General features: G+C 40.4%; 1 protein-coding gene across 2 annotated transcripts in view; it reads left to right on the top strand.

The window, feature by feature from the left end:
• The window catches only part of mgat5 (alpha-1,6-mannosylglycoprotein 6-beta-N-acetylglucosaminyltransferase), a 107,477-nt gene that overhangs the window by 23,789 nt on the left and 58,487 nt on the right, over positions 1–25,201 (top strand). For both annotated transcript variants that reach the window (XM_014413148.3, XM_076880774.1), the window contains exons 3-4: positions 4,731–4,895; positions 23,094–23,170. In XM_014413148.3, coding sequence (XP_014268634.1) covers positions 4,731–4,895; positions 23,094–23,170 — 242 coding nt within the window. The remainder of the gene's footprint in view (positions 1–4,730; positions 4,896–23,093; positions 23,171–25,201) is intronic.

The raw sequence follows: 25,201 nt of genomic DNA, 5'->3' as shown, positions 1-25,201 counted from the left end.
TAAGGATAGGCTGAACTGTCAGTAGCGCTGCTGTTTTCTTTCAACTCATTCAATGTTTCAATTCAACAGCTTGGACAGTCTTGGTCGTTGTGTCCTTGGGCAAGACACTTCACCCGTTGCCTGCTGGTGGTGGTCAGAGGGCCCGGTGGCGCCAGTGTTCGGCAGCCTCGCCTCTGTCAGTGCGCCCCAGGGCAGCTGTGGCTACAATGCAGCTTGCCATCACCAGTGTGTGAATGTGTGGATGACTGAACGTGTAAAGCGCTTTGGGGTCCTTAGGGACTAAGTAAAGCGCTATACAAATACAGGCCATTTACCATTTTATTTACCATTTATGATCATGCTAGTAGAAAATGTTAGGTCACTGCAAGTGCAATGAAAGCTTCCCATCAAGTGAACATAACGTTATGAGGGATTGAGCAGCTGACAGGGAAAGCAGAGTTTTTCAGTCATGTCATCTCACTTGACCAGCCAGCGTCAGTTTTAAACCTGAATAAAAAGGCTGTTAGAAATGAATATGATTGGATATGAGCTTTACTCTTCCGCCTTTCCAAAACTGATCCATGGAACTGGTTGGAACGATCTGCTGTTACCACGTAGCTATCAAGCTATTGTGGATTTCTTTCATGGTTGGGAAACATATAAAGCTCTTGTGCTCTGTGCTTGGCCCGGCAGCCTCGGTATGTTGCTTTTCTTCGTCCTCTCCAGGATGGTAGGTCACCATGTGCTTCCCTGCTCTTTGCTACGGTCAGTCAGATGGAGCCCACTGCCTGGCTGGATTGAGCTTTTGGTTGTGGATGATAGGAAAGAACAGGGGTTGCTGATAAATGCTTTGGGCTTATGTTTCTGTGTAATCACTTCTTTTTAATATGTCTGTGAAGGTTCTCAGTCCTCCAGGTCATCACTTCACTTCTTTTTAATGCTCACGAGCTTAATGAAATGTCCCAGGTGATTGTGTAACCACATCATTGCCTAGTTTGACACTATTGTTTATAACAGAATGAATTTCACTATGTTTATTGCTGCAGGGTTTGTTTTTGCAAGTGCATCAGTAATAAGGATGGAGGCCGGCAGAAATGTTTCCCTAGGTGTGCCATTACTCATCCAGCTTACCTGGCAGCACATTTAATGCACACAACAACATGTCAAAGCATTATTCACAGCAACACACAGCCTGATGAAGGTTTTTGAATCACAATCTCACATTTAATTATAGTGAAGCCTCACGTTTAACTATAGTAATTATAGTGACAGATATTACTTCCTCACTTGATAAATACTCCTATCGATGCTACTCTCCACATTTTACTATAAAATAAAGACATGATGGTGGTTATAGTCACTGATGTTTTTCATTTCCTACTAAGCAGATGTGCTGGTGTTTATTAATGTTCCTCCAGGGTCAAGGGCTGGGATAATCCCCCTAAAGTTCTCAAAGTATTGCAATTTAACTTTCTCAGCTCATGCTATGATCCAACTCGCTAGTGCTGTGATCGAGATTCCTCAGAAATCGGATGTCATAACCTTTAGTGCATTCCAGAAAATGTCCAAAAAACCCAAACAAACTGAATTTGTTATGGTTCTTACCTGCAGGTGTTGTTGCTCAACAGAGAGGGTATAGCTACTGCCTCTTCCAAATCTAATGATATATGGAAAGTGGCAATTTTTATGCATAGAGTCTGATTACATAGTCCACCGGCTTTGTGTAAGCTGGGGCTGTTGGTTTTCTGAAAAAACCCCCAAAACAAAACCAAAAAACAAAGGATAAGATCATTTGAATACGCTTTAAAAAAGGAATGTTAACTGTATCCTAACTTCATCAAAACAGTCTCATCTTGACTCGAGGTTGAAACAGTTGCTTTAACAGTTTGGCAAATCTCATCAGCATCAGACCTAAAGCAGCCAACTACACTGCACTGATTCAAATTTAGTTTAAAGTCAGATTTGTATATGTGTCAGGGTTTTTACAGAGCATCTAACCTTTTACATGCGGAATATCACACTGAGCTCCATTTTTCATTAAATACAGTAAAGTGAGCACAAACCTTTGAACATTTTGCTCTGTCAGCCATGACAGTAGAGCACAGAGAAACATGGCAACATCAAGAATAATCCCTTGACCCTAAGTGTCATTACCAGTGACACTTAGGAATTTTAAAATGTCAGCTATGTTGGTATCGCATATATTAACATTGCATAAATATCAATAGCTGTACCTTTTTGTCTAGGTGTCTGTGTGTGCCTATTTAATACTGGTTCCAGTACTCATGCTTAATGGTAATAAACACAATTGGTAAATTACCCTACTGGCTTGCTCAGGTAAGTCTGGTTTAACTGGAGTGACCATGGACAGTGTTTGGACTCTTGTTGTGAGGAACATTTAACATATGCACACTATAACTTCATACATCTGTCACATAAGCTAGAAGTTTCTATCTTTTGCTCTCCTATTGGAAAGACGTACCAAATGAAATTTGAAACAAGTCTAATGAATCTCTGTGTTATTCGGCCTGAAGTCAGGGCTCTGTTTCTGGGGTGAATATATTATGTTCGGCCCAATAGCTTGGCATGGCAAAGCTTTCCGTTTGGATTCTTCCTGGTGTCACCGAGCTGCTCTCTGTACATCTGCTCCTCCCAGCATACCTCGGCTCGTCCAAATCAGACAAATGCTCTGGCCTTTCCCTTCACACGAAACATACTGGTGGTGCTGTGCCAGGCCTCGTTGTCCTATTGCCAATCTGTCTGACGTGATGAAAAATGGCGTGTTAAATGCATCATGGCGCGGGAAAAAGTGGTGTTTACATGTGACAGACAAGCAGCAATTACCATCTTCTGAGTAAAGCAACCCTGAGTCATTTTGGATTAGTTCAGTAGATATTTAAGCCAATATACAAATAATATAACTGGCTATGGCTTTTAAGAGTATCTCAGACCTTTTCTCTCAATGAAAATTAGCAAGCGTAGGCGTTTTCTCTCTGTTAACTACATAACATGACATTTAAACTGTCGCTAATATTCATTTGTGTTCCTGATGTTGCTGCATTTAAGTTATCTTTATGTAACCTCTCTTAGCTTTGCTGGCTAATATAAATAACAACTGTTGGCTGTAGCTTCAATGCTATCATTGTTTGCATAGCTGTGTAATGGCCTTTGGCTCCATTGGTAGTCATTAGCATAACCTTTTTGAGTGGATGTATTCATAGAAGCAGACTTGCGTCTGTTACCTATGTACCCTTGCTTTCCAATGGTAGGGGATACTCTGTGCTCTGAGTAGCATTTCCAGCAGCTTTAACATTTCTCTGTAAATGCCAGTGCAATTGTTACAGGTTAAAGTATCAAGACAAGTACCTTGATAAATGGGTCCAAAAATACAGTATTTAAGCATTGTGACTGTGCAAATATAATCTAAATATGGCCTCATCTATCTGGCTACTGGTCAGGAACGTTCCTACATGTTCTGCATTTTGCCATGGTTGTGTTTTATGAAAGTAAATTTAGAAAAGATTTACGTGGAAATGCAAAGACCCTCACAAAACTGGAGGAACAGGAAGTCATTTGCAAAGACTCGGGTGCTCCCCATTAATAATTAAATGAGCCGGAAGCTGGTCCCTGAAGCCTCAAGAATGTGTTGTTGTAGGACCTGAGCTTGTCATTGAAGCTGAAGCTATTTATTGTCAGAGATAGCTGAGCAATTTTCCTCAGTCAGTTCCATGTGGGGACTTTTACAGAAAGGCAAGCTCTACTTGCCTTGCTTGTCCTGGCTGAATACCACTGCTCATACTACAGATGGCAGCTTTAATGGCACGTTTGTGTCGATTTCTAAAGAAATATCACAATTGACCAACCATATTTGAGCTGGTTTTTGCTGCAAACGAATAAACAGTGTTTGGAGTATGTGGAGAGCAAAAGAAAGAGAATGTAATCTTGAAACTACTATCCTTTCCGTTTTGTGGTAATTAAGCCGTAAAACATTGAACTTAACATGATACAGAAACACAAGGAAACAAAGAATGCTGGGTCAAAATGACCCAGGACCATGATACTTAAGCTGGAGACCCCAAATTTAAAACAAAAGCGTTAGGACTTTAGTCAAAATCCTTCTAGGAGCAACTTGTGCCACTTGGTGACTATCTCACACTCAGATGGCAGCTGGCGGTAGTAGTCCTTGTTCTGCTTCGTTGAGCTCCATGAAGCTACACGTGAACCACCTTGCACCAGAGCAGAAGAAGTACTACCATCTCACAGTGTTGCTAGCTACAGTCCAAAGTTACAGCTTCTCTTTCTCATTCCACAAGAGCACTGAGCAAATATCATATTTTATGGATTGAGCAAGTGAAAAAAAATCAAAGATACACTTGCCTACGTCTATCCCGTAGTACCAGTATGCCTGCCACTACACAGCTGAAACCTCAAGTGTGCAGTTGTACCATTAAAGTAACTGGTTTTCTGGAAACAGGGGCAAGATACGTGCCAACTTTGGTTTTATAAAATTCTCAGAAATTTCTAGCCTGGTTTTTATTCCTCTCCCTTAAAATGTTTGCTTTAGTCACACAACACTTTCAGCTTTTAGAAGAAATCCCCCATCGATGCCTTTCCCACCACTTTTTAGATTAAAGGTTGATTTTGACAACTTAAGCTCTTTGACAACTTAAGCACTCTACTCCAACTCATGGACCTGACACACCGCTTTTTTTTGCTGGAGAGAAATAAAATTTAACATTCTCATTTTGCAGACCTGAAGAAGACTCTCGCAGTCCTGCTGGATAACATCATGATGAGGCTGGGCAAGCTAGAGTCCAAGGTGGAGAACATCTACAATGGCACAGGGCCCAACCTGAGCAACGGCACCAGCACTATTACGCCCAGTGCTCCAAACTCAGAGAAAGTAAACGTGGCAGGTATGTGCGGCAGTCTTCTTTCGCTTTGGAATAGAGTGTTTGTGTGCATGCTGTGCCAAGGTGGGGGGCAGTCTAAAGGATTTATTTTGTATTTGGATTTGTAAATGTTATCAGTACAAGCTTAGAATCAGACACCTTCCTGGCTCCAGTGGTCATTGATCCTGTGCCACTTAGAAAGACTATAAATGTCTCTGTGCACTCATCCTTTTAGAAGTGTTTGATACATACACAGTACTGAGAAATGGGAATAAGCTGATTGTGGCTGTAGAAAATTTCTTTAAAACTACTCTAGTCAATATCTTTCCTGCGGCATGCAGCTAGCTAAACTTTCCCAGTATTGCCACTGCACTTGATGGGTCCAGACCGCATCCTTGGACTTGATTCAAATAAGGCCTGTGTTCACGCTGCATGACCCTTTTATTAGTTTTCATTGATTTTCCTGCCAGCTTTCAGATGATGAATTCAGCCCAGCTGAGAGAATGAGGTGTTGGTTTTTCTGAGACCCCTCTGAGGGACTTGCTCTCAGTTGTTTGCGCAGCATTAAACAGTAGGAATGTGAAGCTGCACAGCGAAGCAGTATGTGCAGAATTGGATTAGACTGATTGAGATGTTCAAAGAAACACTGGCATTAGTGTAATTCTAATGAGAACTGCTGTGCTGTGCTGCCGCCATCATTTTGGAAGTGCTGATGAGGCCTTTGTGAATTTGTTATTTCACATGACAAAGGACGGTAAGAATACGACAAAATTATGTAGAGTTGAATGAAAGTGTGAGTGTTTGTGATGAAAATACCTGTCAAGGATATAAACAGGCCACTCACTCTTATAGCAGTGAATTCAAAGAGATACAGTGTAGAACATTTGAAAGGCAACACCGAGTAAATTACATGACCAAAGTGTGTGAAATGAATGTATATTGTTTTCAGAGCTGCCCAAGGAAATTAAGTTCTAGTCATATATACGGGCAGGGCAGTTTCTATTAGAAAATTGAAGCCGTTGAAGTTTCCTCCAGGGAAGAGAACATAGATCACCTGCCCACAGATCTAAAAGAAAAGGCAGCGTCGCATTAAAAATCTTATGGCTGAGTAACTAAACAGATTAATTGTTTTTTATTTTGTTTAAAAACTGTTATTTCATCTTCTTTTTCTTTTTTTTGGCTTTAACTATATTCTATAACTATATATGTAACCACCCTGCACAGGCCTGTGGTGAGCCGCGGTAAACCTTGGATGCATCATTTTGAAACAAATGCAAATTTAAAAAAAGAAAATGTGATAATGAAAAAACAGTAATCAATATAGTAACGGTTCCAGACGGTGTCCGACTTTCAGAATTGCTCAGTAAAAAAAACAAACCCTCACTTTCTCTTCCTGTTTCTGTGATATTCAAAGCCTGCTTTGCAGTCATTCTAATGCCACATCCTTTCACCTGCCTTGGTTTGTTTGCCTGGCACTAAAGCAATTTTCTGCTCTTCTTTAGCATCTTTGGAAGGTTGCCTTTGACTGTACCTCTATGAGTTCTCTGCTCTTTCACTAATAGAAACGTTTGTACAGTGAAATGACTCAAAATGATGTGTTCAAAAGCCAGAGTACTCTGGGCTTTAAAAAAAAAGACAGGGATCGTTTTAAAAGAAGCTGTTATAATTGTTAGTGAAGCCGAAATGTTTGACTCATCGGTTGATTTAGTTGATAGTTGATATTCAGTCGATCAAGATTGTCAAGTTAGTGTTATGCATTGAATCGTCTGGACATCTTTCAGTTTCTTGACGACGTTTCACCTCTGATCAGAGAAGCTTCTTCAGTTCTGAAGCTTCTTGGATGAGATGTGAAAGATGTCCAGATGCTTTTCTTTCCAAGCTCCTTAGACCAGGAGTCATATTGTTTCTCATTCGGGAGCGGTTTTCAGTAAGCGTATTAAAACCATTGTGCATATTCTTTCTCATGTTCAAAATAACAACATTGTTTTTTTGTTGTTGTTTTTTTACTTGGGGTAACAATACTGCAGTCTGTTTGGGGTTGCATAAGGTTCTGATCTGCAGTTACTGTGTTACCTGTAGCTGATGGCAGTATTTACACCCCCCACCTGTACAGAAAATAAAGCCGTACTCTGCTGTGGGCACGGCTGGCAGCAAAATGAATTTTAGCCACCAAACAGAAGGAATCAATATCTGTTTCAGTGGATTCTATATTTAGAACATTTTCACTGCTTCACCTGCTGTCAGACGGGCCTTTACGACGAGGAAGCAGAGCTGTTACGCTCCACCAGACTCCATTGACAAAATGAGGAAGTTCGCCTTATAAAAGATTTGAGCTGTCTGCTGCTGCTTTGATTGGTTATTTAGTGGTGTATTTGAATGTACTCGTCAAATCAACAGTGAAAGTATCGAGCAGCGCCAGATTTCTGTGAAATAATAAAAAAACCCAAAAAACTCAGCAGACTGTGGCGAAAGCCGCCACAGTCTGTGTGCAATAGTTTCTGCAAATCAACAAACTTTGCACCTGTTGCCCCAGATTAAGATTACATAAATGTGTCCTGTCAAACTTTATTATATAAATTTATATCCATTGTTGAAAGAGCAGCACTGTCTTGCTCTGTGAAGTACAGATGGAGACGTAATACAACATCAAAGCATAACCATATCAACAATATTGTCCCATTCCATCTCCATTATGAAGATATATCTATGCATTAATATATGTAATTAAAAACAAACACACAAACAAAATGTAATATTATGACCCAGTCCTAAATTTGAGCATAAAACCTTGTCATTAATTACAGCTTAATTACATTTTTGCAAACCAAGGAATTAGCAGATTAATCAGTAGCTAATTGCAGCTGTAGTGAAGAAAAAGCTTACATGTAATTACATGGAAATGGAATAAAAAAAAAAATAGATGTAATATTTGTAGAGGTTTATGGAAGGCTAGACGTCTTAGATGGAGCGGGTTTTGTGACATTAGGTGGCGGTTAATGAGCCCTGCCTTTGCAGGCAAGCGTGATAAAACATTGTCAGAGCACTCTTGGCTTGAACTGCCCTGTTCCACAGAAATCGTAGCTGGACCTGTGACTCATCTCAGTGAACTTGCAGTGGCCTGTTGGCCTAAAACAACCAGTGGCACCCTTCAGAGACATCTGGAGCCTGAATGTATGTCAAAGCTGACAAAGCTGCACCAATGTCTCTCTTGATAGTTGAACTAAAGGCCCCAGCACTCCAGAGCCTCCATTGGAGCATGTCCTCTGTCTTGGAGCAGGGGCAGTGCTGTTGCCAGCTCCACCGGCGCTCCTCCCTGACTGGAACGCAATTACAGAGATAAGAATCTGGACAGTGAGTGCAACACGCCTGCCTTTCAGGGAGGCTGCTATCAAGATGGAGCTGAGCAGCAGCTCTGGGACTGCGCCGTTTCCAATGGAAAGAGGGAACAGAAAAGAGGCGCATAGAGAGACTACAAACCAAAACTACTGGAGTGAGGAGTCTTTAACTCCTCACGCCTTTAAATCTCACATTGCTGAAATAAAAATGAACCAGGTCTTTAGCCACATAAGGCCATGAATGATTTGCATACAATGCTGGTAGTTCCCTGCCAACTGTTTAGACATTGTGAAGAGCTCCTTCTGTCTTGAGATTGCAACTGCCTTGCGTTGTGTGTTGTACAAGCTTCATTAGAGGTTGAGGAATTACATTAACATGGTACAATTTTTCTTCAGCCAAAGACAACGGGCACAGATGTCTGTTATGGTGGCCTTTAGATTGCTTCTTAGCAGTAAGCAGATGGGGCCTGGTCAAACTGCATGTGATGCCATGTCTCACCACGCTGTTGCTAATGTAGCTAATCAACCTCTCTAACCATGTTTCATCCAAAGTTCTGCCCCTGGCATGGAGTCTATGTAATCTCTTTCTTCTCTCTCTCACACACACACACACACACACACACACACACACACACACACACACACACACACACACACACACACACACACACACCAGGCATAGAGATAGATGTAACGAACGGTCAGGTGGTGATTTGCAGCATCTAACTCTCCCACGACTCTCACTTGTTCCGTTTCATTCCCCCTGCGATGTATTTCTCTTCCCTTTGCGAGTGTTTAAGGTTATCAATGTCTCTTCCGTCTCAGCCACACCACTGGTGATGTTTGGCTGATTTGCAGCTCGCTGTCTCTCAGACGCCGCCGGCCAAACAGAGATGCTTGCATTCACCGCTCGCGGCATCTTTGCCGCTTTGTCTCTTTCAGCTATCGATCGGCTTGATTTTCTGTTTAATGTTCTCAGTGAAAGATGAGATCCAATCCTCAGTATCAACAAAGGAAAGAGACGAGGATAGTGCTTCTGCTGGGAGTTGCTGGTGGCTCTCTCACTGTGCCTTATTTTCTCTTTATTCATCTGCTCGATATTCCTCATTTTCCAAAGCCACTTGTGTGTCCAATGTACCTCACAACAGGACGTCACTATTATCAGTTTAATAATAAATACATTTTTCTACTTGGGTTTAGATTAGACTGGATAGCATCTTGTTTTTGAAGGCCTGGATTCTCGGTGTACAGATGAAAACTAATAAAATACACATGCAATTCAATTCATTGCTAATAAGTTGCAGAGAGATGCTATCCACTCCCACACACTAAAATCCTCCCACGAATCCTGACTTTCATCACCCTAAAATCTTTGAATGTTGCATAGCAGCATAAACGAAACCAGAATTTGAACCATTGCTTTTACAGCTGTTGGATCTGTGTTGTATTTCTCAGTGTTTTAGTTTCGCCCTTCAGTGTTTCTTACAGATTTACTTTCTAGTTGTGGTTGTGGCTGTCAGTACTCTGCTCTAAAGCCTTGGTATAGCAGCACATTAAGCAGTAAGGGTGGCTTTGCAAGTTAGTATCTTATGTCTTACAGTGTCTCACAGGTTAGAGTGGACATCAATACATCTTATAACAGAAGTGCTGAAGACTAAACTTTAGCGTTTAAAAACCTAGCATCATCGGTCTTGACGTACCATTCAGTCTCACCCATTCTTAATTCAGTCATTCACCAACCAACTTTAATCTCAACTTTAATTTTTAAGGATTAATTTTTTGAGGATAATTTTATCTTCTTTTTTTTTTTTGCTCCCAGTACCAAAGTCAAGTGGCAGTATTCTGGCTCTTTAAAGCAAAAAGAATCTTGACCGTCTGCAGTCAGTCCAGAATGCTGCGGCAAGGCTTTTAACAAAGACACGAAAAAGAGAGCACAGTAGACCAGTTTTATGCTCATTACACTGGCTTTCAGTACATTTTAGAATTAATTTTAAAATCTTAGTACTGACTTTTAAAGCTTTGAATCATGACGCTTCTCTCTATATTTCTGATCTTTTAGGACCTCACACTCCCTCTCGCAGCCTGAGATCATCTAATCAAAGGCTGTTGGTAGTTAGTTAAAACCAGAGGTGATAGATCTCTTAGAGCTATGGCCCCCAGGCTGTGGGAGTCTCTCCCTCCATCTTTACGTTGCCTGGATTGTATTTATTCTTTTAAACATCATTTTAAGACTCATTTATTTAGATTAGCTTTTAATTAGATTTGTTCTGTATGTTTGATTTTACTGTTTTATGTTTATCTGTTATATATTATTGTGAAACACTTTGTGGTTTTTATCCTGTCAAGAGTGCTATATAAATCAATAAAGTAAAGTAAGTAAGGGTGTTGGCGATGACCCGATGCATGTTAAGAGTTCAGCTTTGATGTGGCATTCTTGGCAGAAAGTCTCACTCTCCTCTACTTCCTCCACATCTTGTGCGTACCTGCCTGTTTTAGTTTGACGTGGACTGAGCCTCTCCAGGACTTTTCCCACTTGCACATGATTGCACGTCAAGCACAGCAAACTTCTTCCGCTGTGATTGTATTTGCCCCGTGTGCATACTTTCATTACCTTATAGTATCTATCGCAGCAAACTGTGTACTTAAGTCTGATTTTCAATGAATGGACATTCGAGTTTTGCCATACGATAGTCAAACTCATGCCATACTTTTGCAAGCATGCCTGGAGTCACTGTAGCTGTTGTGAAGCTACGGCAGCCACACAAAACTCACCAATCTGCTCTTTCTATCAGTTCATTCGATCATTAGCAGTTAACAGCTGCAAAATTAAAGCGCGTTGAAATCTGTGTCTCATGAATAAGATACTCCATGGATAACACATTTGACTCTATTAGATTAGATAAAAGGGAGTCATGATGGCCAGTTTTTTAAGTCCCCCGCCCCCCCCCAAAAAAGTTCACAGTTATCAAACATCAACATACTAACCCATCTGAAGGCTCTTTACAGATACAGATATTTTTTTGTTGTTGTGAGGTCACATAGTGTAAATCCCCTCGTGTCGCTCCTTTCCCTCCACACTCTTATTTCTCTATTTCAGCCCTTTATCCCGCAGGCAGGCTTGTATGTACCCTTGAGGTCTTGACTGGGTTGAGTGGAAGGAACATCTGGGGCTGATGCGCCATTGGCTGCGACACGTGCATCCAACTTTTTCTTCTTTGTTTTCGTCTCTCATCTTACGACTTCCCTCTTTTTCTTTTTTTTCTGCCCAGTGACTGTTTGCAGGGAATCTGCTAATTATGAAATCTGACAAACACTGAGAGTTTAACGGTGTTAGGTCCAAAACGCCATACCATATTTTTCTGCTTTTACCATTTCTAATTCTCGTCCCTCTTGTTTACCTTCAGTCTCTTCATGCTCCATGTTTTTTTTCTTTTCCTCTCTTTGTATGCTGCCCTCTCTCTTCCCCCCCTACATCCTCTTCCTCTGTGCCAGTTTTGCTGCTCTGCTGGTTCAAGCCGCTGCTCCGGCCCTATAGGAATATAATCGGCTTTGACTCCTTCCACCAAATATCAACCATTTCCCCAGGCATATTTTATATATATTTTTTTATTTTTTTTATTTTTTAATAGCCGGATAAACACACACACTCACTCCAGTTTTCATTCACTGCAGCTGCAGATTTTTCAGGATCCAGATGACAGAACAGGGCAGCAGGCGCACATGAACGCAGAGCTGATGCAATTCAGTCCTTTTTCACACAGAGACTGACGACTGCATTATCGCCCGTGCTTGTTCATATTCGGGTTGCATGTTTAGACACCCACCCACATACGAGAGGAAACCAAATTCTCTGCATATTTTCCTGCATCGTGCAACTGCCTTCCTCTAAAGCCGTATCTTGCATTGTAACACCGGTCGCAGAGAGTGCATGTGTCCAGCACTTGGTCAGAAACAATTCAAGGTTTCAGGCCTTGCAGAGGAAATGGAACATCTGCAATAAACTTGCTGCTATTTTTAGTCTAGTTTCTCAGGTCTGTTTAAAATCTGTCATCAAAACAGTGAATTCTTTGAAGACACAAGCCAGTCTTCACAGCCTTGCCCCTCTAACCACAATTGGTAGAAATCAGCAGTGGAACATTAGTCATAGCTCAGCAATGATGAGAGCTAATCACAGCTTTCTGGCAGCCCTGTGTCCTTGTGTCGCTTTTGGTGCAAAATCGGCATCGTCCTCTATTTTCGGAGGGAACAGCGAACCGATCAGATTGCTCGAGCACAAAAGAGGGACTGATTACAGACAGTTTCTGTTCTGTGCAACAGAGGAAGGGAGAGTAATATGAAACTTGGTGTGGGCTGGATGTTGGGGTTACGTGGGGAAATTTGGATTTGGTTTTTTAGCCTCCAGAACTTTGCAGTGGAACACTTGTGTGGACCAAAGGCAGAGAGACACATGTGTTTTGACCACTTCCAAACACGTGCCGCCTCGTATTGGGAAGCCCCTCTGGTGTGTGTGTGTTACCCTGCTGTGGTCCCTTCAGGTGGCAGCCTGGCCTAAAGAAATGGCTTTCAGTAGCTTTTGGGAGTTTCATTTAAGGGGTGCAGGTCAAGTTTTACAATATATACAAACACTGTAAACGCAAAAGCTGTCCGTAATCCTTCTATAATCCTAATGTTTACATTTTTTACATTTTGGAGTGATGTAATTATTACTTCAGTTGTGTATTTAGTGTGTGAATGTTGTGGTTTCCAAAGTTTGTGTTGCTGAGAGTGTAAATGTTTCGCCAACATAGCTAGGGCTCATGTAGCAGTTAATTGCCTACCTCTCTGTGTTATTCTGGGTTATTAATAAGTTTTTAATAAAACGTAATTTCCTGTATGAGACATTGAAAAATTGAGCAAACACTGAGCTCGTTACACATGAAGAAAAGCTTGTGTACAACAAATGTAGGTAAATCTCTACCTACATTTGTTTAGCTTTTTTACTTAAGCAAGCAATCTCAAGATAATATTAAGCTGCCTTGTCCTACCTATGCGTTGATTATCATTGTATTTTCTGTCCATTTTTCTTTGAGGCAGTGAGTTTGCACAGTTTATAAAAAATGCATCAAATTTTACAGTGTACTCAAAAGTTAGGCTTAAACTTTTCTGTTTCTGGCATTTTCTGCTTTAATAATTAATACAACATTTTGTTTAATAATGTGAATGAATGTGTATTTGGTATATCCTGTACCAGAGGTTTTATTTTTTTAATGTTTTTTATTGCATTTAGATTTAGAATTCACTGAACACTGGTGTAGTCTCCATAAACATACGCATCAACACATCTTTGTGCTTGTTGTCTTGGTAAATTTGACCATATTAAAAAAAACAAAAAAAAACTAACGACATTAGTATTATTATTTTGTACTGTTTCAGTCAGTGTTTATTTTTTCCTAAAGTTTACGTCTTTAATTTTAGTTTGTATTTCTTTTAACTAATTGTTTTCTCACAGTTTTGAGTTGATTATAATAATCTTGACATCTGCTCTCTTGCTGTGAGGCAATAGCAAGAAAAGGAAGTAAGACAAAACCGTTAGCATGTTCCTTATTTATAGAAAAAAAAAACCTTTCCAACAGGTAGATATAATTGAGTTGACTTATTAGACAATTATTAATTTAACTGTAATGGAAAGGGACAGGTGCTATTAAAATGTTTTTAAAGGGGAAGCTTTGAATGAATCAGTGTGGCATTGATAGAGGATTCGATTTCACAGGTTTAATGTTTTATGTCGCATGTCACTTCCTCATATATAAGGTCACACAGTTTCCTCTCTTCTGAGTGAGCTCTGTCTGGAGCTTTCAAATACAGATCTAAAAGTCACAGGGAAGTAAATGAAAACAGCAGAAAGGAACATTAACTGTATCACGTTTTAACGTGTCTGATTCCTAGAAACCCTTAAGGTCAGCCGGTGGCATCCGTAGCGTTAACTTGAACTTTAACTCCGCACTTGAACCCAAGTAGACAGCTTACAGCTGAGTTAAAAGTGAAGAGCAGAAGCACTGTTAACAGGCTGAACAGGCTAAGGAGGTGGTGGATAATCAGCTTTATGATAAGGTTTGTGTGAAGCCAGGCGAGCCAATGAGAGTCGAGCTAAGTTGAACTTGTTCGTAGCACTCCCTGATGACAGTCGCTGATCTCTCCACCTGCACAGCTGTCGAATCTCTTTGGTGACTGTGTTCGTCAGCCTTCCTCGTGTCTAATTGATGAGCTGCTGCTGAGATGTACCCTCGCTGATACCTCTGCTTCTTCTCGCAAAGTGCATCTAAAATTAGTGTTTCTAAGCAAATGGATCAGAGGACACGGCGACAGAGGATATGCTGCACTTCTCCCCTCTGTAATTTATTTTTTTCATTTTTATTTTTCAAGCTTTTATCTCAGTTGTCACCATAGTGACAGTTAACGCATCATGTGCTTTAAAATTGCTCATTGCTCCAGCGTCTTTGTTTAGCTAATTGTATTGTTGAGAGTTAGATTCTTACCATCTTGCACTTGCACAGCCCTTCTCTTTTGCATTCCAGTTAATTTGGTGACTTATTTGAGTCCCACTGACCAAATTATGCCATTAAAGCAGGGCCTTGGCACATGTCACGTTATCTGAGGGTTTTTAGTTAGGAACGCCTGAGAGGGAAATCATTGAGAGTGAGATGGATACAGAGAATAACAGAAACCACATATAACATAAACCAGATGTCTTCAATCCAGTTCTGGAGTTGTCAAATGTCAGATTACCTCATGGACTTGGACAAACACACATACACACTGGGACAGGGAATGGAAGAAAAACCCTCTGTGTGTGTTTGTGTGTAATATCACATATTGTTCAGAGATGATGCTATTTAAGGGCTCTCAGATGGCCAACACTGTGTGCTGGGAGCTGGCTAATGGTGACCTCAGTGCTGTGAGCTTTTGTGTATCTTATGCAAGTTGGAGTGATCTCATCTGTTTTCTTCCTCTGGTTCTCTGTATTTTTATTATTGTGAGAAAAAATCTAGATCGAATAAATCCTTTTTGGGATTCATTTTCACTACAAAGGGTACAAAAGTGTAACCTTTCTTTTGGCCTGACACACCCACCATTTCCTGCAAGGTTTAGCCAATCAGAAGAAAGCAGGCTTGGTTGGGAGGTATAGTCTTGTATGGGGGCGGAGTTAAAACTGCTGTCTATGAAATAAGGAATATTTTTGAACTGTGAATCATGCAAAGCAACTCTAGTAGAGTCTCTGTATAAAGAAAGGAGGTGAAAATGTACATAATATGCTCACGTTCAAGAAATTTTATTAACATTATACATAATTATGTTATGAATGACCAGAATACTTGATGACAGCTTTAACTGACTTTTTCTGGTTAACTCATGAACTATTTACATATCTAACATACCACTTTTATTTTAAAAGCAAAAGTAAAAATGATAGTATGTTTGTTTTTTAGTTTCTAGCAGTTCTACCATCAGCTCTCTGTTTGTATAGCCATCCCTCACAGGGTTGCTTGTTTCTGTTAGAAATAAGCCAGGTTGTTTCCTAGAAACAGCTTTGTGGGTTGTTCTTGGAATACTCTTTAAAGGAGTTTGTTGTTTTAAGCTCCATGCATGGTTTCCTCTTCCCTGCCTCTGTTTTGTGTACACTAGACTGAGGTGTGGTTTGCTGCTTGGCTTTTCACCTCAAATTGCCGCTTATAGACGTCAATCATGCTTCACATCATCTGATTCAGCATCAAGCTGCATGACAGCTAGGAACTGTGAGGCTTATTTCTACATGAGAATTTCTTTATTTCTTTTCTGGTCAGTAAAGGCCCTGCTGATGCACCTTGACACCATGCTGGGCGGGGTTGTTTCGGCCATGCTTTTCCCAGCTTTAATGTGCAGCAGTAGATGATTTGTGCTGAAAATGATCGTGGTTCTCTGTGAAGCAGGTCATTTTGTCCGACCTAAACATCCCTGGCGTAGCAGAGGTGAATAACTAGGAAATTGCTCCTTTTGAGGCAGCACCACCTCTTCTACGTTTGATCATGAAAGGAACTATATTTAGGTCGTCTTTGGAAACTGCTTCTTCCACTTCATTACAGCTAGGAGAGAAGATTTGCCTGGTGGCGTTGGCGCTTGCTGACCAACTGGCTGAATGACAGGCTGCCTCTTTGGCTGTTTGCTTGGTTGGTCTGTTGGGTTGGTTGGCAGACTGACTGGGTGGATGGAATGACAGGAACTTGCACAGAGCGAGTTCCTGTCATTCCACCCATCCATCTTGTGTGCTGCACAAGATGGCCCCGTCACCAAATAGCAAATCACAAGTCACATTTGTTTAGCTTATTCAATACACACAGTCAGCAGACTGTGATTTACAAAAGAGCAGGGAACTCAAAGGAAATAAAGAAGAACGATGAAAAGAACAAGATACATTTCAAACATAGCCCAGATGTTTTCACACAAGTGTGATCCTCCCCATGGGTTTGAGAGCTACAGCTCTCTTATTTTTCATTTTTCTCTTATTTGCTTTCCTCATGTTTTGCTTTGCTTTCATAAGATGTCATTAAGTTGTAACTCTGGTATGTGAAATAGTAAGGGGAATTAGTTTATAGTGACTGCATATTTTAATAAAAGTTATTTTTTTAAAAATAGAAATTTAGCTTCATTGTAAGGGCAAGCGCATCGCTATAGGACATGATGTAATATTAGCATTTGTTCCAGCCTTGAGATTTAAGTACTTTAAAACCAGGACTGATATTTGGTGATTACAAAATCTGATATTCCGATGGGTCAGCCAATAATTTTTTCTTTATTGTGACAAATTGAACATAAACAGATTTCCACAAAGTGCATAAATTTTCTTTTATGGGCCATTATGCTAATTATGCAAATGCTGATATCAGCCGATAAATCAGTGGCTCTCCAGTCCTACGCTGTCATTATGAAGAAAGCTTGATTCTCATGGTGAGTTTAGGCCAAAAGCAAAATAAACATCCTACATGATTCAGTGCAGTCAAGGAGACTCTTACAGCAACTGGAAGAACTACTTTGTTCCAAAGTACATCTGATAACTTATTAGTAACGTAACGCACAGTGCTATAACCTTAACTCATAACACACAAGCCTCTTACTGGCATATATCTTATATCTCTATCTCTTTATGGCTGTGTTTCTATGCCCATCTAATGTTTAATAGTTCAGACAGGTCCGGCCTCCATTATTCGTTTATAGAAGGCCAAACCTTACTCTGGCTGTTTGTTGCTCAGCTCCTGCTGTTCTCAGAAACAAGAAGAGGTTTTGATTGTGTCCATCTTTTGTGAGATACTAGAGTGGCTCTCAGGCCTCCCACAGCTTCCCTCAGTTTTCTGCAGAGCAGTAACTTCACATGAATTGCCAAAAAAAATCTTGTGCATTGTGCTTCAAGATTACTGTAAGAAATAATGTGTTTGGTGTAATTAGTTGGCCCAAGACAAAGAACTGTTATTCCGACTGGTTTGCTGTTGTACCTCTGTAGGAATCGTGGTAATCATTTCCTTATCGGGGGTGGTAACGGAGTCCAAACAGTGAATCTGTTTGTGTGATAATCTCTCTGACTGCTGTTTTGGTGTCTCAGCCCCACTAACTTTCTCTAGGGGCGTCTATCTTTGGGTTCTGACACGTTCTTATGGAAAGCACCCAATTTCTGTCCCGCACTTCGGGTGTGTATGAAAGAAATGTCAAATCTTATCAGCAGAATGACATTTCATAAGATCAGAAGTTGTTTTGTGGTGTATTATCATTACCAACATTACTAATGTTGACATATCACAATCAGGTAGAGCTGGGCGATATAAGATTTTTTCATATCACGATATGTTTTTTTTTTCATTTCAGTCGATGACGATATCTATCACGATATCAGCCAAATAACTATATTTGTAAGATTTAAATGTGCCGTTGCTCACAAGTAAAATGTGAAATAATCAGCAGCTTGTTTTGATTTAAATATTTATTTCCCATAAGTCAACAGGGTAGATGTACTTAAGGAACATGAGACTTTTTCAGATAAATAAAGGCAAATATTGCAAACTACACAAAAGGCAGCCGCTAAAGCGTTTAAGTTTCAAAATAGAACAAACGAAACAGGCTACTAAATTGTCAATTCCACTTAGAAACAAAATATTAATTCTAAAAATAAATCTTACCTTGTTTGTTTACCTTGTCTAACCCTTGTTTTACAGAAGAACAGACAAAACTGACTAACTTTTGTCAATATCAAATAAACTGAGAACTAAAAGGAAATTCTCGATCTCTCCTTGTTGTATAGCTGAGCTTTTCAAACAGTTTTAACAGTTACTTTAGTCTGACAAAAGCCGAATGACGAATTAGCGCTTCCAGTCAGAGACTGAGGCTACGTCCACACGTACACGGGTATTTTTGAAAACGGAGATTTTCCGTTTTCGTTTTAAAAAATAATCCCGTCCACACATAAAGGCAGAAATGAAGGAAAACGCTGCTATGAACATGCCAAAGCAGCAGGTGGCGCTAGATTCCTAACCGTGCAGAAATGTTGGCCAATCAGAAGTCTAGAAGCCTCGGTGGGAAAAAGTAAACAAAGCTGGGGCGTAGAAGCAGAACCGAGTCGTATGTGTGGAGGGACAGTAACTGTGTGTATATGTAAGCATTTAAACACTGCAGAGAGTAGAATTAACAGTAACAGTATTGTAGAAATTCATTTCACCGAAACAATAACGTGGCGCACAGTGTGACGTCAAAAAATGCGCACACCTTTGATGCTGCGTTTTCTCCGTTTTTCTAGTCCACACGTAAATGCAAAAACGGAGTTTTCAAAAATCTTCGTTTTCAGTGACCAAAAACGCCGCTTACGTGTGGACGAAAGGTGCAAACGGATAGAAAAATCTGCGTTTTCAAAAATACCCGGGTACGTGTGGACGTAGCGCATGCACCAGTTTATTGTATTTCCAGACTTGCTTTTGGCACAATTTACAGTGCACGCTACTCTGTTTTTTGTCAGACTTGAAATAGCCGAAATACCTTCACACTACGGAACTTCTATGGCTCTTCCGTTCGACAATCTCTCCGGCATTGGAACCATCATCTGTTTTCTCTTCGGTCACGCTCGGTTGATTTTTCTAGTTGGCACACTCATTTCCTCCATTACCCGGGCGGTACGGTGGCTGGCTGCTTCCCAAACAAATACACATGTGCGGCTTGGCACTTGTGCTGTACGTAACAAGTCACGTGACGTGACGCTGCGGCTGTGATTGGTTCGGCTCTGCGCTACTTAATTTGGATTGGCTGCTCTTTTTTTTCTTTTTTCTTTTTTAAGAGGACAAGAGCGGCGAGGTCTATCGCGATAGTTAAATTTTTCTATCGAGAAAAAGTTATATCGCGATACATATCGTTATCGTTCTATCGCCCAGCTCTACAATCAGGTATTTCTTCTTTTAAGCTTCTTGAAGGCTGAGTGTCTGTTCTGGCAGTAAATCAAGGCTATCATTGGCTGATGATGAACTTCAACATCGATGGATGTTGAAAATGATATTTATTGTATGTGATTGTGTTGTGCTGTCCTAAACTGTGTGAGTGTTAAATCTGTTCCACTGCAAATGATTGCAGCTACTGCTACTGTACAGCATTGATCGTGTTGTTATTTTTGTGTGTGTGTAGATTACCCAAGTTAAAGTTTGACATTGATGAACCACAGTACTGAGGAGAAGGGACTTTGAGTCAAGTGACTCATCTGTGGCTTTTATTTCAAGTCAGGATTTGACAGGATAGTAAACTGGTTTGGATGCCAGAGTAATCTTGTCAGTTTTTACTTTCTATAGTTTTTCCCAGCACAACATTGCAAGAAAAGAAGCTAAAGGAAATCTGTCAATGAAAAAGGTTTATTCCATGACTGTTATGGTGAAAGTAAGACAAACATTTTGACATGAAAATATGTAGTTTCAATTTCACTTCTACCTGAGTATAGTTACTGTATATCGTTACCAGTTCAGTATTTGTCAGGGAGCGCTCTGGGTTATAATTATTATCTTTATTATAATTACTTTATACTTTATTTTAATACAGCATAACTAAGGGGGGGGACTTGAAGTTGACATCAAGCAATGATGAGCCAATTGACCCACACTAGCATCTTGCTGTGTGTCGAGGTAAAATAGCATTATTTTACTATTTATACATTCATTACTGTGACATGTTTTTACCTATGAGCGCACTTGTTATCAAATGCCACAGTCTTATTGGTCAGATCTGCTTAAGCTGGGCACACACTGCGATTTTTTTTTCTCAGTCCTATATTCAGCTCCTGCTCAAACTATACGGTTGAATAGCAGGGGTTAGAAGTTCGTAGGTCACGATGCAGGGTCTCACACTATACAGCCCCATGCTCTGATGCAACCTGAGTGCTCACACTGTGCGTCCACAACATGAAGTGGTATGGATGCACAGTGCAAGAGACAGATTTTATAACACAAAATCTGTCTCTTGCTCTCCCTCTCTGTCTTACACACACACACACACACACACACACACACACACACACACACACACACACCGAAAAGGCTTGCCAAAGTTCTACCAGATGGTCCTCCATCACTTGTGTCCAGATCAAACATTGCACTTCTGTGCTACTTTGTCTTTTTCATTTCCATCTTTGTGTTTGCACAAACAGGTTTGATTTTCTTGTGACCATACGATTGCTGATTGTTAACTTTTTTGAGATTTGACTTCTTTGCTGTATTTTAATAAATATTTTCCAGTATTGATATCAAGTTTAAACTCATTACGTCAGCCTGGCATGCACCTCTGAGCTTTTTATCCATTTGCCTTCCATTATTTATATCCTGGCACTAAAGGTCAGGGCGGATGACGACTCTGAATGACGATATCAGAAAAGATGATTATAAGACTGGGAGCCGTGCAGGCCATGCACGTTAATCCTGCAGGGACATTCAAATCAGTGTGGAGGAGATCTCACAGGAGCTCTCTCCTCCAACTGCAGCTTCTGGTTTTTATTCTTCTACTGTTTGCATCACTGCAGCTTCAGCTGGTGCAGCTCTTGCCCTTGTGTGGTTTTTCGTTTTTATGGAGTTAAGACTACAGAGCCGAAGGTGATGCTATCGGATGACCATCATCCCTGACCGCAGGGTAATGGCCAGTCTCCATTTGCAAATTCAAAAGACATCCAGACATAAAGTGCTGAGAGTGTTCTGCACTGGGATGATTGTGTAATTTTATTTCATTTCACACTGCGCAATAGGTCTAATGCAATTCTTGTCACATTGTCTGATGACTCATGTCATGGGCATAAATACTTGTGCAAAACTTCCAGTTTAGTTAAAGTAAAAATCAACCCTTGTGATCTCTTGTTTTATTTGGAGCAGGAGCGAGTACAACTTCATGTTGTGGCAAATTCTTTTAACGCACAGCCTCAAAGCACTTTCAGGTATTTTTCTTATTCGCTGGTCTGTCTTAATCAATTTCAAATGAAACGATGTGATGAGTTCCTACTTTGAAATTACAGACACAAAGACGAAGCTCTCGAGTCGTCAAACAGATGCTGTTGTCTTCGATTTTCAGAAAATAACTTTAAAGTACCTTTGTGGGCCCTCCTTTCCAGTTTGATGTTTACATTGGACTCTACAAAGGTACCTTTGCATAGACCATGGTTCATAATAATCCTAGTTTGTTATCCTGGGCCTTGTTGCAGACACTCAGCTTGAAACAAGCTCACTTTCAGCCATCTTTCTTCTGATTGGCCACCTTTTGTACAGAAAAGGCTTGAACAGCTGGTTACTGGCTTGTTACCACAAGCTTCACTCACAAAGTCACACACATTCTGCAGTCCTGTCTTTGTAATCACCTTAAGACGGGGCAGCTCAAGGGTTCAGCATGTTGCCCAAGGATGCTTTGACATGTAGGCTGGAGGATTCAGTGTTGTATAAATAAAATTGCCATTGCCCCTGTGTCTTCTCCCTCGCCACACCGCCAGCAGGTCGTAGCAGATGTTTGCCCCTCCCCGAGCCTGGTCCTGCTGGATGTTTCTTTCTGTTAAAAGGGAGTTTTTCACACACCCACCTCATTTTGGGCAGGTTTAATGATTGTTAACTACTGTATGTGACAGCAAATAAGGAGAAGCACAAGAGGTGACATTTAACCAAAGCAAAGCCTTTTGAATTTAAACATTGTTTGTTATTGCTTCCTTATTATATGATGCTTGCTGTCCATGGAGCATCACATCTAAACAATTCCTACACTCTTTTGTATCTTTACTGCTTTCTTTCTTGTATCACTTAGCATCCGTTTAAAGTTGTATCGTCACAGTTACCATCGTGTTCTGCGGAATAGCAGTAGCAGAAATTGTTGCATTGCCAGTTATTACAGCCTAAGGATAAGAAGTAGTGGATAAACATCAACAAGATCAAAAATAAAAACAGATTCTGTATTCACATGTTTGCATTTAAAATTCTTTGTGTGTTGTAAAGACATCTGATAGGTCATTCAGAATGTAGGCAGTCGCACACAATAGCCCTAATGACCTACATAGTACATGTTTATTGTAAGTATTATAATGTAAACTAGTTAGCAATCAACAGAAGGGGAAATAAAGAAGGTGTTGACAGTGTGATTGGAGCTAGAAAGATAAATGTGTGACACGGTTGTGTGTGGGCCTTGTGTACTCCACACATGCTTCATTTCCCCTCACAATTCAGACCATCAGTGTGAACTGCAGATGTTAATATTTGTGTCTCTATTATATCCACTGTAATAGTGATGTATCCAGTAAAACAAAACAAAAAACCCCACGCAGACAGATAAAGAATTCTGGAGCTGACTGACTCGACCTTATTGATTTAGTTTCTCTCTCTTTCTCTTTATCCAGACCTCCTAAACGGAGCCCAGGAGAAGTGCGAGCTGCCGCCTTTGGATGGTTTCCCTCACTGCGAGGGCAAGCTCAAGGTGAAGCAAACATGCAAACACACATTAAAAACAGGCCTCTCCATCCCACTCTCTGAGCACAGCTTTGAAAAGGAGGTTTGAAACATGTGAAAGACGAGTTACTGAAAGGAGAACTGCCTGCAGAAATTCATAGCGAACAGAAAAGAAAACAAATGACAGTGTAATCTACAAAACATAACCAGCATCTGGCTTATAGCTTTTACATGGACAGTGGACAAAAAGAGTTGATGCAAGGGCGTTAATTAGTTTATTAAATTGCATTAATATTCAAAATATAAAAATAAAAGGTGTAATTTTAGGGCCAATAAAACTCTGAGCTGCAGGTCTGAAGTTTGTTAGGTTGGACATTAATTAACATGCACACCATCATCACGCCTTATTTTCATCAGCACAAAAACTACGTAATCTTTATTAATGTTCCTGTAGTATTTTTTATTATTATTTAAAAGTAGCCTGTGGAGTATTCCTGTGAATACTCTGTGTTTCCTGCCAGATCATGGCCTTAAGAGGCACAGGTTACATTCTGCATACCTACCTGTGTGTTAATTTATGGGTGGCCCAGGTATTTGAGGTCAGTTAGTAATGATGCTGTTTTGATTGAAATGGTGATGCACTGAAGAACCATTTATGTAACCCACATGTCACACCGATCGCAACCGATTCCCTCAGCTTCTTTTCAGCACCACACAACATCAGTCATCTCATATATAATGAGCCTTGTAGTTTGTGCTCTACGTTTTTAATCTGTCATATGTTATAAACACGTTGCTGTTAACGAGGTAACGCTTCTGACTCGCTAACAAAAGGAGAGAAAACATACCTCAGAGCCTGTTTCTGTAAATTTGCCTGGATCACAAGATAGACTGGGATAACTGTTACTCAGGTCAACTCAGGTCTGGGAAACACTTTTGTTGCTCTGCATTTTTATTACAGGAAAAATCTGCAATGCAGCTTGAAGCTGGAAACACCCACACAGATTTAAAAGAGCACCACCGGCTCGTATTTCGAATAATTGTGAATGATTAATGAATGTTTTTTTAATAGTTGTTTGCATTAAATTACTCAGTGCATATATGTAGTTGTAATAAGATCTCTTATTACAAAAGTGCAGAGCCCCTAAAGTCCTGAAGGAGGATGCTTTTCATCTGGTGTGAACCTAATTATCTTGCCTGCACAGTCAGTGAAGCTAAAGCCTGATAAGCTGAGTTCTTTGCATTTTTTTGGTGACTGAGTGCAATTAAATCGGTTAATTAGTCAATTATCTGTTGTACACAGGACAGCTAAATATTATTTTCCAAGGCGTCCAACGACTTCAGACACATAACAAGTTTTAGTTTGAACTCAGGATGTTATGCAGTGAAGTTCATCTTTGTCTTAAATCCTTTGCACAAGCTAATTTATATGTTATCTTATATGACGTATATACAGTGTGTTTAGATACCGGGCATAACATTATGACTGACAGGTGACATGAATAACTGATTATCTCTTCATCATAGCACCTGTTCATGGGGGCGATGTATTAGGGAGTGTTAGAAGCACAAACAATGGGCAACTGTAAGCATTTGAGCCAGTTTGACAAGGAGCCAAACTGTGATGGGTAGACGACCAGGTCTCAAAATCTGCAGCTTTTGTGGGGTGTTCCCAGTAAGAAATGGTCAGTATCTATCAAAAGTGGTCCAAGGAAGGAAAAGGTGTGAAAAACTGACAGGGTCATGGTCGGATCAAGCAGACGAGTTACTGTCGCTCAAATTGCTAAAAAAAAAACCCTAACGGCGGTTCTGATAGAAGACAGTCCCTATTATGGAAACGGTAATCCATGATCTTTCAGGGGGATAATGGGCCCTGCCGCAGAGCAAAGATGGTTCATGATGGTTTTAGGAACACAACAATGTGTGAGTAAGCTGTGAGGTGTGTGAAGTCTTTTGGCTCAGACGTCACACAGTTTGACTATTTTTGTTCACTCTTGACTCTGTATGACAACACCAAGAGATGATATCCCTAATATGGTCATCTCAGACACTCAGCCCG

This window comes from Maylandia zebra, linkage group LG23 (genome assembly GCF_041146795.1).
Source record: "Maylandia zebra isolate NMK-2024a linkage group LG23, Mzebra_GT3a, whole genome shotgun sequence".
NCBI classification, from domain to species: domain Eukaryota; kingdom Metazoa; phylum Chordata; class Actinopteri; order Cichliformes; family Cichlidae; genus Maylandia; species Maylandia zebra.
The sequence above is the reverse complement of the archived record's forward strand: the minus strand, read 5'-3'. Positions and strand labels throughout refer to the sequence as shown.